The 17542-nt window shown below is 45.3% G+C and overlaps 1 protein-coding gene across 1 annotated transcript in view; it reads right to left on the bottom strand.

The window, feature by feature from the left end:
- Positions 1-2197: 2197 nt before the first annotated feature.
- The window catches only part of NUDCD1 (NudC domain containing 1), a 135676-nt gene continuing 120331 nt past the window's right edge, over positions 2198-17542 (bottom strand). Inside the window, exon 10 of the mRNA XM_075920212.1 lies at positions 2198-5366. Within this exon, the coding sequence (XP_075776327.1) occupies positions 5074-5366 (293 nt within the window). The 3' untranslated portion in view covers positions 2198-5073. The remainder of the gene's footprint in view (positions 5367-17542) is intronic.

The following is a 17542-nucleotide window of genomic DNA, read 5'->3' as shown; positions in this document are numbered from 1 at the left end:
TCTGGGCATGGACCACTCTAGCTCCCGCTTCATGCCACTGGGGAGGAGCTGCTGGGGCCAGGTCCCTTCCACCATACGAGCCCGTTCCCGATTCCACGAGGCTGTGCCGAGTCCACTCCACCATCTGAGCCCAAACCCCCCTTGGGCTGCCCCATGTCCCCTCTGCCAATCAAGTGTGCCTCCCCCCCCGGCTGCCCCATATCCCCGCCACCATCCGAGCCCAACCCCCCCAGCCTTTTCACCCCTTCTGTCAAGACCCCACTCTTCCAGCCAGACATCTGCTCCCAGCCTACTCCTGCCCCCTCCCCTGCTCCTGCCCTCTGCCCCCTGGCCAGATTCCTACCTTCAGCCCACTCCTACTCCCTCCCCCTGGCCAAACTCCTACCCTCACAGAGACAGAGAGAGACAGAGACAGAGACAGAGACAGAGACAGAGACAGAGAGAGAGGTTGACAAGCATAGCAAGCAGCGCCCCTCATACCAATAAAGATTGGGAAAAGTCTTTTCCAGGTTTCACTATCACATTTCTAACCCCATTATGAAAGACATCACATTAATAGTAAAGATATTCAATATTTGCAAAGAGAGTCAGATTGTTTTGAAATTGTTTAGATTGATTAAAAGCACCCCATCAAATAAATCATTAATCAGAGTACCATTTAGCTTTGATTTTGAAATAGTACACAAAACATGACTGAACTGGAAAATCTTTGTTTATACATAGTTCTTTATATTTAAGATTTTTCAAATGTTAAATATACATACAGAATTTGACCTTTTCTACCTCTTACACATACAAGGTACATTGTATGTATTTATTTGTATGTAAAAAATAACAGGTTTCAGAAAGCAGTTACCAATTACAAAGGCAAAACACCTGCACATACTTCAAAAATATTAGAACAGTTTGTAACACAGAAATACCATTTACCTAAAGTGCAGTTGTTAGTGTCTAAAAGTACAGATGTAGTTATTTATACTCCCCAATAGATATATAATTATAAAAAGGCTGGTTTCAAAAAAATCAGACTCCAAAATTCAAATTTGAATTTAACTGCAAGTCTGCTTGATTTAACAGGTTGGAGTACATTAGAGTTCCTGAAAAAATGAACGGTAAATTGTAGTTGGGCCACAATATAATAAAAAAATGGAAATGCTAGGTAGACATTCTATAGGTAAATGTTTCTACCTATATCTATACTATCAATTAGATTGCCCACAGAAGTAAGGCAAGATAAATGAGAACTAAGAAGAAGGAATTTGATTAGTTTCATTGTATTGTAATTACATTAATCTAGCACACAAATGAGGCAATCTGCTCCTGATTCTCTAAATATTAGACTTTGGGATAATAAAAATTCATGGTTTTACTTAAAAAGCTGTTCAAAATCTTTACTTATATGATGGAATCAGAAAACAAATGTTTGTATATAAATGTTAATATATACTAATGCACAATTGACTGCAGCCTTTATTTCCTCCTAATACAAACTTTAGATCTTCATAATGTGAAGAGCAAGACACAAATTTACAAAGCCAGAAAAATTCAAAGTTATAGCTCTAATTATGTCCCTTATTTGCACCAGGCACAGGAGGAGTCAAAAAAAGTTTTTGCTTCAACTATTTATCTTTTTGCATTTGTCATTTTACAAACCAAAATCCATATTCTGGCTGGTACAGTGTATACATACAGGCTAGAAAAACAAACACAAACATCCATTCCCCCCGCCCCTCCCCAAAAAACAAACCAAAAAACCCAGCCAGCAGCACTGTCCGGTGGGACAATGCTGATCACTCCAGTTCTTCTTCCCAGAAAAAGTGAGAAACTGCTCTGCAGGTCCTCTGTGCCTAATAGAGCAGAGAGCTGAGAAATATTTGACCCCCTGACTATACAATGACCACTTTATTAATTGCACTCCTGCAAATTATTCCCATTGCTTCCTGAAAGAGGCTATCCAAGGGGAAGTGCATGCATGGAGTATTATAACAAGGAACTGGGAGCCTTCCTTTAGCTAAAACCATAATAAACCATTCAATTTTTTTCTGAAGGTTATAAAACAAATATCAAACAATATTCAATATTTGGGCCAAATTCTGGTTGATGTTCCACTGTAGCATAATGACTTCTGACAAAAGGTACTGTGGCGTGGATTTGAAATGATAAACTGAAGGGATTAAAAAGTCACTTTGAACACAGGTTTTTTTTTAAAGTTTTATTTATGAATTTAATATTTTAATTATTTTAACTTGCAGAATAATACATGTTGCAGTCACACAGCAAGGCAGAGAGAATTTAACAAAAAAGCATTTGAAATAGATTATTTGCACCTGTAACAGCCAGTTGGTTCCCTAACATTTTGTAAATAGCATCCATCACATCTGCTTGCAAGCTGGGTCATTCATGAAGATCTCTACCTTACAAAGTCAGAGCACTCAAGGGGAGGGGCAGGTTGAGTATGTCTGAATCTGGTAACATATGACAGATAGAAGCCTTAAAATAAATGGGAATGCAAGAGTAACAAATACGACTCTGCAACTTGTAATCATTTAATTATGAATTCTTAAGCAGGGAAGTGGGTTGATTTATATCAGCATGTATGGCTCAAACAAACAAACATATACAATTATTTCATATTCTTGACTCTTACAAACGGATATGGAAACATATTAAACAAGTGTTCTGAGCAGAATACATTTCAGACTCCATTCCCATTATTAACAAGCGAGCAGATATTAAGAAAAAGGAGGAAGACTTTTTCCACTTTAGTTAGTTTTGCTGCTGATGAAATATGATCTTGTTAAAACTCAGAACATTCTAACAGCATTATTTTCCTTACTATTTGTTATCACTAAGGCTATGATCAAGGTAACAACTGTACTTGCTTTTGTTTAATCTAACCTAAAGATAATGAAAATTAGTTTTTAGCTGTTTATGCCTTAGTAAATGTAACTTTATATGGAAGAGTTGAATTATGATTCATCTACCCTGGAGCTTCCCTCCATTGAAGAAATCCAGTTTCACAGTTGAGCAGATACATTTTTCTGCACAAGCTGACTCTTTCTGCATTATATATTCCAGCTGGCTATATTCTGGGAGATCTGAACTCAGATGTGTGCAAATCTCAATTTAATTTAGGCTAAGAAGAAACAAATTCAACTATTCTTTGCATCATGCACTTGGAATTAGTATAAAGCAAAGCAAGTTAAAAGATTACAGTATGTATCCTACTATATTATTTTGGACATTGCTTATTTACTCAGTGAAAATTCAGAAGTAGAACATGCATGAAACTACATTAAACTAAATTACAGATGTATTTTTTCTGTTTTCCAGATAGTAAAAATAAACAGACATTGTGAGGGCCCAATTCTGTTCTCTTTTCCACAGGGAGAATAACTCCTGAAAGTAATAGACTTATAGTGGTGTAAAACTGATGTAAGCTAAATAAGAATCAGTTCCCCCTCCAAATCCTCATCAGAAGAGTAGGCTTTCACACTGCAATCTGTGATCATGTTTGCTTTTTAATTTACCATTTTATACGTTATTTCACTGACATAAGACGTTGTAAATCAAAACTTTCATGAGTTCATGTGTGCAATCAAGATGGTCATGCCTAGAAGAGTCTATGTTATATCCTACTGAGCTGACATTTCCGTCTAATATTTGCTACAGTATGAAATATAGAAAAGGATATGCAATGATATGGAGGAGGACAAGACAAATTCACTATTCAGTTAACAGAAGTCACATTTTTACTCTGTCTTTCATGAAATTTAAAAGTATCAGCGGGAAAAGATACTCTGCTTAGTAATCTTAAGTAAAAATACAAAACAGGGAGTTCAAGACTAGTCAATTTTTCATCTTAAGTATGTTGGCAATGTCTTTTTAAAGAAGTTTAAAAATTCTGTGGAGTCAACTTTTCATAAATTAGGGTGCGTTGCTGTGTTATTTATTAAACATAACCAAAAACCCTTGTTAGGGTCAGCAAGGCCACTATGTAAAAGCAGTATCTCCCTCTCAAACCTTAGTCCAGCACAGTTATCAAAATGGGAGGAGATAATGGTTAATTAAACTCTATATTGCAGAATCTTCATTCTCAGTGATGAAGTATAAGGTAGAAGTAGCACAGCTTGAGTCCCATAGCTCAGGTTAAGTTTGACTGGCGGTCGTATGCCTATTATTTTGTGGTTAAGGATGAGATTTCATGTGGAAGTAACTGATATACAAACTTGGAATTTCACAACTGTACTTGAACTTATACCATTTTTCAATTTCATCAACAGGGAGATGTTTTCTTCTCTCTTCCACTGCCCCACAAGAGCAAGCTACCAAAACCATTTTTGTTTTTAAGTTTTTAAAATGCTTGACGATTTAACAGGAAGCACAAATGTATCTAAATCAAATTATTATAACTGCAAGTATAAAGTGATGTTATTCAGCCTAAATGAAAAATATCTCTGAGAAAAGCAGATACACCAAGACACCATTATTTGGCCAATAAGTCATGATTTGCTAAAACTAAGTGAAGATATTTAAACATAAATTGAGAATACCATTTTCAAAAATAATTTAAATGGATCTGTAAATGATCTGTGATTTAGGTAATGTGTGATCCTTGTGTTTGTGTTTATATAAGCTTATATTAAAAAAAAGTCTTGTTTTATTTATCTGATTAATAACAATAGAAAGAAACAGTGGCAATTATACTAAATAGAAAAAAGTGAATATTCAAGATCTTTTTGAGTGGTAGAAGTGTGATAGAAAAACCCATACAAAAAACACCCAATGCATGGAGGGATAATTTCACACATGCCTCCAGTAACTGATTAAAATGCTGCTAGCCATTTTCTTGACCTTTTCCATAGAATTGGAAGTCTGCAAAAAATTCAGTGACAATGGAATTGAAAAGTTTTACCCAGCTGGCACAGAGACAAGTTCTAGTGAACATATTTTGGTTGTCCTTTTAAAAATTAAACAGAATACATATGATATTTTACTTCAACTTCTTAGCTAATCTCATCATTTCTCACACCAATTGTGAATACATCCAAGTCAACATGACATATTGGATAACTAATTTTCAGTGTTTACCTTTATTAAAAACAAGGATTTTGTTGTGAGAACAAATAATCTCTCATTTGTAGCTTGAAAGCCCAAGATAGGATCACTGGCTTCCAGGGTTGCTACCAGCTGCTTAGCAACCTGCCCTACTTGTCTTCCCTCCTTCCTGTTGTACAGAACAGTAGATAGAGGAGTGGGCTGTCGATAGATGAACACTCGACGTAGGCACTCACAAAGAGCAGCATAGGAGTAATTTGGGGGACAAGCAGTGAATTTCTTGTCTTGCTTTGATGCTTGGACATAACCTGCAAAACATGCAGACATACAGAGGCAAGAAGGAAAGTCAATATATGTTTCAACTGTGCTTTATTCTTGCCATTTCAGAATCCTATGCTCATATTTTAAAACTAATAAACAAAAGGTCACGAAAAAAGAAGAAAACATGAATAAAGGGCAGTTTAGTACTAATGGTTCCCCCCTTTTTCCTCTTACTATCTCTATGCATGCCCCTCTATGTCTGAAGACCCTTAATTAACAGTCATTTTTCCACGGTCTCCTCCTCAGAACATATTTCTACAGTGAGAACTGTAAGGCCTGGTACCACTTCCCAAAGAAGCAAGGACAAAACAGCCATTAGAAAAACACAACACACTATATTCTTGAAATGTACAGTGAACCCTCGTTTATCGCGGTAGATAGGTTCCAAACCCGACCGCGATAGTTGAAAATCCGCGAAGTAGGGACACCATATTTAACATGTATACAGCGAGCCCTCGCTACTTCGCGGTTCGACCATCGCGGATTCACGTATATACATAATGTAATGAAAAAAGTCCGCGAAGTCGTGAATCCGCGATGGTCGAACCGCGAAGTAGCGAGGGCTCACTGTATAGCACTTAACCTTGGGATTCTGAATACTCACTGAAATATGTAAAAGCTACATTTGAAGACTTTTTATTGTTCAAAACCACGAGTTAAATGAAGTCAAAATGGGTTCTTTAAGAAATCCTGTGTCACTTAGTTTTTGTCCCAACTCATTCTAACAGCAAAACATGGAATCCTTCAAATTATTCATAGTTACAACAAGCTGAATTATCATGCACAGGTTACTTCAAAGGCTAAACAATAAACATTTTCCATTACAGAATTGCACAGACAACCACCCTCTTTCAAACTGATGGCTATCAAACACTGTTTTGAATAGGAATGAGGCTATAAAGGCCAGTCTTAGCAAAATTAGCCACCATCTTCCACAGGCACCTGACTTCACTGTTTTCAATGGGAATGAGAGACAGTGAGCATTTTGAAAGCCATTTTTGTTAGTAGCAGAGACACATTCTATTTCTTCCTGTTCCTCTAGTCTAGGGTGTCATTACAGGGTGTCATTATAGTTTAGGCTGTTTGGGTACTTTAGATATTCGTTCCATCCACATGTTTAGAATTATTTCATGTTTAACCCTCTCTCTAAGCTTTCTGGATTTATAAATGCTTGTTTTTGTAATAAATACAACTTTCCCACATTGGGTGTATCATTAAGTTACTGATATTTGCTCAACCTTACCCCAGTTTAACACAATTTTTATCTGGAAATAACTTGTTAGTTATTTATCTGGAAATAACTTGCTAGACAACCGACATCCAAGGCTTCTCCAAAGCGTTGTCTAGCGCAGCCCAAGAAAAAAAGTTTTTATATAGAGTTTAATACATTTAATTCACATATTTTTTAAATCCTAGTGTATTCAAGGCAAGTCTGGTTTAAAAAGAACCGTGAGGCTGTGAAGTCTAGAGCCAATCACTACTATATGACATGTGGAAATACTTCTTGACCCATCTTCATTGCATCTTAAAAGTAAATGAACGTGTTTTACTTAATTTTTAAATGCTTTAGTTTTCTACTCTTGACATAGCCATGGCAGCAGCATGGAGTTGGCAGCAGAATATAGTCTGCTGAGAAGTCAGGAGAGAAGGAGGACAGGCCATTCAAGTCAGCCATAGATTTAGAAGGGGCAAGACCACACACTCCAAACTCTTCCAATCAGCTGCAGTAATGAGCAGGGCTCGCTGAACAGATCGTTCTGCACATGCACAGATCGCCCGAACCTGGCTCTTCCAGGTTGTAATCTACTCGCCACGGGTGAGTAGATTACGTAGTCTGTCGAGCCCTGGTAATGAGAGGGTATTAAAATCACTGTAGAGTTCCTTGTAAGAGGTGGTTAGGAAAGCTCAAAAACCAGCTTTTCTTTCACTGTTTCATAGAGCTCCAGGACAGAATGGACCATTGAATCATCTGGTTTGAGCTTCTGTATATATCATGAGCTATTAAATTTCACCCAGTTACCTGTATATTGTGCCCAATAACTGGTATTTGGCTAAAAGAGAGAGTTACTCACCCTGTGCAGTAACGTCTGTTCTTCGAGATGTGTGTCCCCGTGGGTGCTCCACTCGAGGTGCTGGGTCCGTCCCGGCGCCGCAAAACAGAGAAACTTCCACAGCAGTAGCCCTGCCGGCCCGTGCATGCGCTCCTGTTGCCTCGCACCGTTACAGCTGAGCGCGGGCCAGCTCATCAGTTTCCTCCCAACCGGAAGCATCTGAAAGAGATAAACAGAAACTCCGAAGCAGGGAGGAGGGTGGGTCGTGGAGCACCCACGGGGACACACATCTCGAAGAACAGACGTTACTGCACAGGGTGAGTAACTCTCTCTTCTTCGTCGAGTAGTGTCTCCGAGGGTGCTCCACTCGAGGTGAGTACAGAGCAGTGGTCAAGCACTATCGGCGTGCTTCGGACTTATGGTCTCTGTGCTGTGGCCAAGACTGCTTGCGCCACCGCTGAATCATTCCTCAATATGTTCGCAAGAGCATAATGCTTGGCAAAGGTGAGAGAGGATGACCAGGTTGTTGCACGGCATATGTCCTGTACAGGTACCCCTCTAAGGTACGCAGTAGATGCGGCCATGCCTCTGGTGGAATGAGCGCGAGGTCGTCCTGGTAAGGGTTTGTGTCGTAGGGCATAACAACGTGAGATACAGGAGGTGATCAAATTGGAAATACGTTGTGTGGAGAGCTGTTGACCCTTGGAGCGCTCCGCCGTAGCTATAAAAAGGTGCCAAGACTTTCTGAAGGCGCGTGTTCTATGCAGGTAGAAGGCCAGTGCTCGTCTAACATCGAGGGTATGTAGACGTGAGTCTTCTGGCGAGGAATGAGGTTTCGGATAGAATGTTGGCAGAATTATGGGCTCGTTTACATGGAAGGGAGAATTTATCTTTGGAAGGAAGGGAGGATGAACGCGAAGCAGAACCCCTTGTTCAGAAAATAAAGTGTATGGTGGATTGGCTGAAAGGGCTGCCAACTCACTAACCCGACGTGCTGACGTGATTGCCAGAAGGAATGACACTTTCATTGTGAGCATGCGCAGGTCACAAGTTGCTAATGGTTCAAAGGGGGGACGAGTTAATGCGTCCAGTACCAAAGATAAGTCCCACGGCTCCGGAGGGATTGTGAAGGCCGGATATAGGTTATCAAGTCCCTTTAGGAACCTTTTAACTAACGGGTGAGCAAATAGCAAATGTCCATCGATGTGCGGGTGGAAGGCCGAGATTGCTGCCAAGTGCACTTTCAACAAAGCATTTGCTAAGCCCTCCATCTTCAGATGGAAGATGTAGTCCAAAGTATGCTGCACCAGTAAAGAAAGAGGGTCAAAGTCCCTTTCCAGAACCGGTGCCATTTGTAGATGTAGGCCTTGCGAGTGCTATGGCGTCTGCTATTCATAAGTACATGTTTCACTTCCTGAGAGCAAGTCATTTCCGGTGGCTGAAACCAGTTAGGAGCCATGCCGTAAGATGCATGCGATCGATGCTCGGATGCAGCATCGACCCGTGCCGCTGAGACAGTAAGTTGGGCATCAGTGGAAGTCGTTGTGGCTGAGCGACCGACATTCTGGACAATTGTGTCAGCCAAGTCTGCCGAGGCCAAAAGGGTGCTATGAAAATCACTGTTGCACCCTCCGTCGCTATCTTCTCCAGTGCCCTCGGAATGAGAGGAAGAGGCGGAAACGCATAGAGAAGTTGGTGAGATCCCCAATTGAGCAGAAGAGCGTCCCCCAGGGAATTCTTGCCGGTACCTGCCCGTGAGCAGTAATGATGACACTTCTTGTTGTGACGAGTGGCAAAGAGGTCTATACTCGGGAACCCCCAGAGACGGAAGAGACCGTGAGCCACCTTGTTGTGTAACTCCCACTCGTGCTGAGGAAGGAAGTGTCTGCTCAGGGCATCGGCGATGATATTGTCTTTGCCTGGGAGGTACGATGCGGTAAGGATTATATTGTGGTGGATCGCCCAGTTCCACAGTCGTATCGCCTCCGCGCACACGGATCGTGAATGGGCCCCGCCTTGTCTGTTGATATAGTACACCGTGCATATATTGTCGGTGAGGATGTGGACTGCACGACCTCGGATCCTCTGAAGGAAGTGCCTGCATGCATTGGATACAGCTCGGAGCTTGAGGAGATTTATGTGTAGAAGTGACTCCTGTGCTGACCAGAGTCCCTGAACTCGATGTTGCTGCAGATGTGCGCCCCCAACCGATCACAGAAGCATCTGTTGTGATCTGCACTGTGGGTCTTCGTGCGTGGAAAGGGACCTCTGATCACTAATATGGTGGGACAACCCGCAAAATTTGTTAAGTCCTGACATGTCCGGGAATGGACACTGTCTTGCTCACAGCGTGTACCCCCGGTGTGTAGACTTTGAACAGCCAATGCTGGAGACTGCGTAGATGAAGTCTCGCATGCACCACCACATATGTGGTGGCAGCCATATGTCCGAGCAGTTTCAGGTAAGTCAGTATGCTGGATCTGGGAGCAATTGAAACCGTATGTACCAAGTCCCGAATCATCTGGAATCTTGTTGCAGGCAAGTATACTCTCGCACTCAGTGCATCAAGTCTCGTGCCGATAAACTCCAAGTCCTGACCTGGTGCCAAGGACGATTTGCCGAAATTGATTATGAGGCCCAGAGCCTCGAATACGGCTGTGGTGGTGGTCACTGCCCACGTAGCCTCCTCGCGAGTCGGGGCCTTTACTAGGCAATCGTCGAGATACGGGAAAATCGCAATATTGAGGCGTCGGAGGTAGGCAGCTACCACTGCCAGGGTTTTGGAAAACACCCATGGTGCTGCTGACAGACCGAAGGGTAACACTCAATATTGGTAGTGTTCCGCACCCACTACGAAACGAAGGAATCGCCTGTGGGCCGGGTGAATGGCTATGTGGAAATAGGCGTCCTGTAAGTCGAGGGACGTAAACCAATCCCCTTTGTGGAGAGCCGGGATGATAGAAGCTAAAGTGACCATTTTGAATTTTTGTTTTCTCAGGTAGCGGTTGAGTCGACGCAGGTCCAGGTTAGGCCTCCAACCCCCTGACTTCTTCTGGGTGAGGAAGTACGTGGAACAGAAACCTCTCCCCCGAAATTGAATGGGTACCCTCTCCACGGCTCCTATAGTAAGTAGTCGGGACACCTCTTGCTATAGCAGAGACTCGTGAGAGGGGTCCCTGAAAAGGGACGGGGAGGGTGGGAAGTGGGGGGGAATGGAGTTGAAAGGGATGGCATATCCTGAAACAACTATGTCGTTGACCCATCGATCGGTGGAAATCAGAGACCAGTGATGTTGATAAGGCCTCAGCCAATGATGGAATAAGGCTACCTGATTGTGTGACGCTCCCGACAAAGGAGTTGCACGCAGTCCCTCGACTGACCCATCAAACCTGTTGCCGGCCCTGCTGTTGACCGGAAGTCTTGCCAGGTTGTTGTCTTTGCTTTTGCTGGCGTTGTCTTGGTCTCTGTTGTTCATATGGCTTGGGGCGGAATGTTGCGTAAGAGAAGGATCTCTGTTTGTTGTAAACCTCTTACGTTTATACGGAGGCGTATACATGCCAAGCGTTCTAAGAGTCGTACGGGAGTCCTTGCCCGAGTGGAACACCTGATCAGTGGACTGGGCGAAGAGAGACTGACGATCGAAAGGTAAGTCTTCCACTTTGCTTAATAACTCCCTCGGGGCAGCTGCTTGGTGCAGCCACGACCCGTGACGCATAACTACCGCAGTAGCTGTGGCTCTAGCTGCGGCATCAGCCGTGTCTAGAGCGATCTGAAGCGCTGTTCTGGCTGCTGTGTAGCCCTCTTGTATTACCGCCCTCAAGATCTGGCGTTTTGAGTCTGGTAGGTGCTCTAGAAGAGGGACTAATTTGGAGTAGTTATCGAAGTCGTGATTGGCAAGAGGGGCCGCGTAATTGCACATCCGGAGAACTGAAGTGGCAGAAGAATACACTTTTCTACCTAAAATGTCCAGGTGTTTAGCCTCTTTATCACTTGCCGTATTTTTATTTTGGGCCGTCTTTGAACTTTGCTGGGCGGCGTCCATAACAAGGGAATTGGGTTGGGGATGGGTAAACAAAAAGTCCATCCCTTTTTGATTTATAAAGTATTTCTTGTCCGCCCTCTTGTTAGTCGGTAAAGAAGTGGCGGGGGTCTGCCATATATCATTTGCGATTTCCAGGATAGCCTCATCGAAGGGCAGAGCCAGTTTTGATTTTTGTGAGGACTGCAAGTTCTTCAGCAAGGGATGTTGCTTTTGCTGTACGTCCGTAATCTGGATACCCTGAGATTGTGCCACTCTGGCAAAAAGCTCCTGAAACTGTTTGTGATCTTCCGTGGGGGATTGTTCACCAGGAAAGACAGCCTCGTCCGGAGATGACTGGTTGGCCGGAGAGTCAGGGGTCTGTGGTTCCCTATTTGGAGTGTAGTTGTTTTCATACGTGTCCTGACTAGTAACTGGCATCGTGCCCTCCACAGGCACTGATGGAATCGCCGGCGAAGGCGCACAAGGTGGAGACGCTGGGCGTGTGGTTTGCGGAGATCGTGATCGTGGATATCGCGTGTTATGAGGACACCGAGGGTCATCATAATGACGGTCACATCTCCGACCGTGAGTCAGGGATCGTCTAGGAGTGTAGGCTCTAGACTCCTCGCATCGACGTGAATATCTCGAATGTCTCGAAGACCTCGGTGATATAGATCTGTCAGAAAAACGAGATGGTGAACGAGAATAATAGGAGTAGCGTCGTTGATCGTGGTAGTGATAGTGATGGTACGACGGTGATCGCTGCGGTGATCTATGATATCGGTCTCTAGTGGAGACGTAACGAGAAGCACGATGATTTCCAGAGCAGATTGAAGCTGGTGACCAAGGTCCCGGAGAGAACCGTGCTCTTTCAGGCGGGAGTGAAGGGGTCCGCACGCGCCTTGACTTGAAGGGCACCTCATTCAGCATCGAACAATCTGCGGGAGAAGACGGTGCCGTTTGAAGTGGTGTAGTCCCGGTCGCATGGCTGCCCTGGGGTTGAATCAGCGGTGCCGTGGGAGTTAACAGCTGTGCCGGAGGAGGCTGCGGTGCAGAGTGCTGCACGGTGCCGCTGGCTACCTGCTGTGCCTGAGTCGGTGCCGTTGCTTGCGGCACCGCAGGGAGCAAGGCCTCGTCAGCTGGCTCCGTGGGCACGGGTGCCGGCGGAATTGTCATTGACTGCGCATGCGCAGTATCAGCCGGTGCCGGGGCCGCCATTGCTGCTTGTGGCCCGACCGTTGGAGCCTTTGTCGGTGCCGAGTCTAGTCCCTTACAGGGAGCCCGCATCGGGTCTTTTGATCCGACCAAAGTCGGAGCTGAGGCACTGCGGCTCTTGCCCGGCTTCTCTGTCGGGTGCCTCGGCTGTGGCTCGGCATTGCGGAGGTCCTTTTTAGGTGAACGGGACAAGTGAACTCCCGAGGTAGTGGGAGAAGACGTGGTCGCATCAGACTGGAGGGCTTTATTGAATAAAATCACCCTCAGCCTCATTTCTCTATCGCGCCGAGCGCGGGCTGTCAGTTTCATGCAGTGAGGGCACTTCATAGGGATGTGCCCGTCCCCTAGGCATTTAACGCAGCGCAAATGCCCATCGGAGTCTGGCATGGCCTCCTGGCACTGGGAACATTTCTTGAAACCAGGCATTTTGTCTATTCTTTCCTTTTCTCTCTCTCTTTTTTTTTTAAAGGCTACTACAAAAAAATAAACTAGGACGGAAACAAGGAACTTGAGACTAATTAACTAACTAAGTAAAAACTACTAAGAACTATTAATACTATCCTTACTATAAACTGCCAAGTGGCAAACAAATTTCTAAATGAAATTCCCTTTTCTCCTCAGGCCGGAGAGGGAGCGCGTCCTAGGTCCATCTGCGGCCGCGGACGGTTGAAGGAAACTGACGAGCCGGCCCGCGCTCAGCTGTAACTGTGCGAGGCAACAGGAGCGCATGCGCGGGCCGGCAGGGCTACTGCTGTGGAAGTTTCTCCGTTTTGCGGCGCCGACGGACCCAGCACCTCGAGTGGAGCACCCTTGGGGACACTACTCGACGAAGAATGTAACTTCCAGAGAGAAAGGCATCCACAGCTGAAGAATCCACCTCTTCCCTTGGTAGTTTGTTCCAATGTTTAATTGCCTTCCCTTCAAAATTTGTTCTTTATTAGTGATGTAGGACATGAACCAGCTTTATCCCACCTCTCATGCACACACAACTGTGATTACAACAAGGAAAGTGGGTGAAGGCATTGTTCTTTTGTCTCCAGTTGGCACAAAAGAGGAAGATCTTGACCCAAATGATCACAATTCTCCAATCACACTATGATCTATGGGACTGATTTTAGACTAGCAATGAAAATAGGGGGGAAAAAAAAGAACAGGACTACAGATATTGTGTTGATGAATAAAATGAGCACTGTGGATTCTTTAAAACTACCTTCTTTGTCCCACAAGATGCTCACTTTCTATCACTGGTGCTAGCATGATATTTCTGATGTTTGGTTATAGATAAACAGGGTGGTGACGTATGTCTTTATGGCAAATAAAAGGTAAACTAGATTAGCACAGAAGTGTAAACTTCAACATGGCACTGTAAAATGATAGTACAGTAAGGAGGAAAATGTGGAGGAAAAACAATAATGTTTTTATCCTCATAAGCACAGAAAGCTTGAAAAGGAATTTTCATTTCCATCAATTTTTCCACAAAATTATAGAAATAAAGCTTAAACCTAAAGCCTCATAATAATATTAATTACTACTACAGGTACCTTAGAAAAGAATTTTCTAAACAATATAAAACCAGTTAGCATACAAAAATAATGACAAATATACAGACTCAGTGACATCCAATCTGTATCATGACTGCTATAGTAATGACGGCAGATTTTAAAGGTGCTTGAATCCTATGTGTCATTAGACCAATGTAAGAGCCCGATAAGAGATAATCCAAGCACAAACTAAATAAAAACAAAAGGGACAAGAAAATCAGGTAGGGGAGTTGAAATCCCAAAGCAGACAACAAACGCAGTCTGGTTTGATTAGCTAAGCCAATATCTAGAACAAGTGTGTACTCAGGAGGGCTGTAAAAGTTTAAGGCCATGTCTATACTAGGGAGATTACAGCAGTAAAACTGTACTGATGCAGCCACTCGATACCAATGGGAGAAGCTCTCTCACGGAGAGACTGCTGTCCATACAGGCACTTTATCAGTGTCTTTTTCACACCCTCGAGTGACCTAAGTTATACTGGCAAAAGTGGTAGCATAGACATGACCTCAGCAGTTAACCGGTTACCTAGTAAGCATAAGCCTTACTGGCATGCTTACCCAGTAACCAGTTAACCAGAAGGCTGGGCCGGTGGGAGCAGTTTCCTGCCTGCAGTGTGGTGGGCAAGCTCTGGCTGGAGTAGCCTCCTACTCCCTGGGGCTGTGGGGCCTGGCTGGCAGAACCCTGCTGTGGACAGTTGGCCAGGAGCAGTCCTGCCTATGGAGGGCTGGGCTGGAGAAGTCCCCTGCCTGTGGCAGGCTGGCCAGCAGGACCCTGGTGGCTGTACCCCCAGCTAGGAGTAGACCCCATTGTGAGACCACAGCACCTGAAACTCTGCCCCAGACTTTTTGATTGGTTAAATGATATACAGGTTGTACCTCCCTTGTCTGGCACCCTCGGGACCTGACTGGCCCCAAACCAGGGCATTTGCCAGACCGGAGGAGGTCGATGTGGTTTTCCCCAGGAAGGGGAACTCTACTTTCCCCCCTTTGGCTTTGCTGCAGCCTGGGGCTCCCTTCTCCTTGCAGTGACCGGGAACTCCACTGCAGTCCAAAGCTTCATTCTCCCCGTAGTAGTTTTGCTGCTGCCCGGGGCTCTGTGCTCCTGCTGGTAGCATCATTTTCTCCCCCGCAACTCTGCTAGTGCCCAGGGCTCAGCTCCTGTCCCGTGTCTCTGCTCTTCCCCTAGCACCCTGCTGTCATCTGGGGCTTCGCGTTGCACTAAGCAGCTTTGCTGCTGCGTGGCAGGCTCCATCAAGCAGTCCCACTGCCGCCCAGGGAGCTCCATGCTTCACTGAATGGCTCTGTTGCCACATGCTCCTCTCAGTGGCCCTGTGCTCTCCTCCCCAGCACCTCTTCTAGGCACGGGGTGTTCCACGCTCCCCTCTGGCAGCTGTGCTGCTTCCCTTCCACTGCTGACAAAGAGCTCTGTTCCAATCCCCCTTATCCCCAGAGACTGAGAGCTCTGCATTCCTCTTAGTGACTCTGTTGCCTCCCATGCTCTGTCTTGGGCCCTTAATTTGGCAACCCTCCTGGCTCCAGCCCAATGGCTTATCCAGGAGTATACTTGCATAGATGATGCTGGACCAGGGATAAGAACATAAGAACGGCCGTACTGGGTCAGACCAAAGGTCCTTCTAGCCCAGTATCCTGTCTGCCGACAGTGGCCGGCACCAGGTGCCACAGAGAGGGTGGACTCAAGACAACGATCAAGCGATTTGTCTCCTGCCATCTCTCCAGCCTCTGACAAACAGAGGTCAAGGACACCATTTTATCCCCTGGCTAATGGCCTTTTATGGACCTAACCTCCATGAAATTATCTAGCTTCTCTTTAAACTCTATTATAGTCCTAGCCTTCACAGCCTCCTCTGGCAAGGAGTTCCACAGGTTGACTACACGCTGTGTGAAGAAGAACTTTCTTTTATTAGTTTTAAACCTGCTACCCATTAATTTCATTTGGTGTCCTCTAGTTCTCCTATTTAGGGAACTAATAAATAACTTTTCTTTGGCCCTCTCCACACGACTAATGATTTTATAGACCTCTATCATATCCCCCCTCGGGGACAACAGAAGCCCAGATTAGGAAGTTTCCTCCTGTAGTTTTAATAATTTAACTAGTTAACTGTTTCAAGGGGTACTCAAATTTTGCTAAAGCTATAATGGAAGCTAAGGACTTTTTAGCTTCTCACACTGATTTAAAAAAAAGCAGCTTCCAGGGTGCGCCACAGGGTTATTATACAGTCAGACCAATTTTCTATACCTTTTACATCTTCAGTGACAAATGATGTTGACAATGACCTCCCTGAAGCACTACAAGATCCTGTAGTGCCTTCTGAATCAAAGAAATATTAAATCATGTTCAGTATAGTCTTAGTGTATAGAAAACTTCACCTGTATATCTCTACGTGCTTAAAGAAACCAACCACCCTCCTGTGCAGTACTACTACAGGATAAACACCTGTATAGCGTTTTATGCTTAATTCATTGTATTGTATTCTAATTGTTTGAAAATTAGTATTCCATTGGTAAGTACAGGCAGTCCCCGACTTACGCGGATCCAACTTACGTCGGATCCGCACTGACGAACGGGGCTTTCTCGCCCCGGAGGTTGGGGCGAGAAAGCCCCGTTCGTAAGCTGCTCCGGTGCCCCTGGTCTGCTGGAGACCGTCTCCAGCAGACCAGGGGCACCGGGCGGGTACCCATGCTTCTGAGGCTTTGCCAGAGCAAAGCCTCAGAGGCGCGGGGAACCGCCGCTGCTGCCGCTTCAGTCTGGGTTCCTGTGGTCTGCTGGGGACGGTCCCCAGCAGACCACAGGCACCCAGACTGAAGCCGCAGCCGTGGCGGGGTCCCTCGCCTCTGAGGCTTTGCCAGAGCAAAGCCTCAGAGGCGTGGCACCCCGCTGCCGCTGCGGCTCTGCTCCCCGTGTCCCTGGTCTGCTGGGGGAGGGAGGGGCGCAGCTAGTGTGCTCCCCCCCCCCCCCAGCAGACCAGGCTTTTGTTTTGGACTCTGGGGCAGAGCAGCTGGGGCGCTGCCGATTGGTCCTGCAGCGCCCGCTCTGGGCACTACTGGACCAACCCGGCAGCACCCCAGCTGCTCTGCCCCAGGTCCTGATTCAGCCGCTGCTGGTCAGTTTCAGCAGCGGCTGAATCAGGACGCCTGGGGCAGAGCAGATGGGGTGCTGCTGGGTTGGTCCAGTAGCACCCCAGCTGCTCTGCCCCAGGCGTCCCCAAGTCAGCTTCTGCTGAAACTGACCAGCGCTGACTACAGGAAGCCCCAGGCAGAGTTGCTCTGCCCCGGGCTTCCTGGAATCAGCTGCTGATCAGTTTCAGCAGCAGCTGA

This window comes from Pelodiscus sinensis, chromosome 2 (genome assembly GCF_049634645.1).
Source record: "Pelodiscus sinensis isolate JC-2024 chromosome 2, ASM4963464v1, whole genome shotgun sequence".
Classification (NCBI taxonomy): Eukaryota; Metazoa; Chordata; order Testudines; family Trionychidae; genus Pelodiscus; species Pelodiscus sinensis.
Note: the sequence above shows the minus strand (reverse complement) of the source record. Positions and strands in the feature narration are given on the sequence as shown.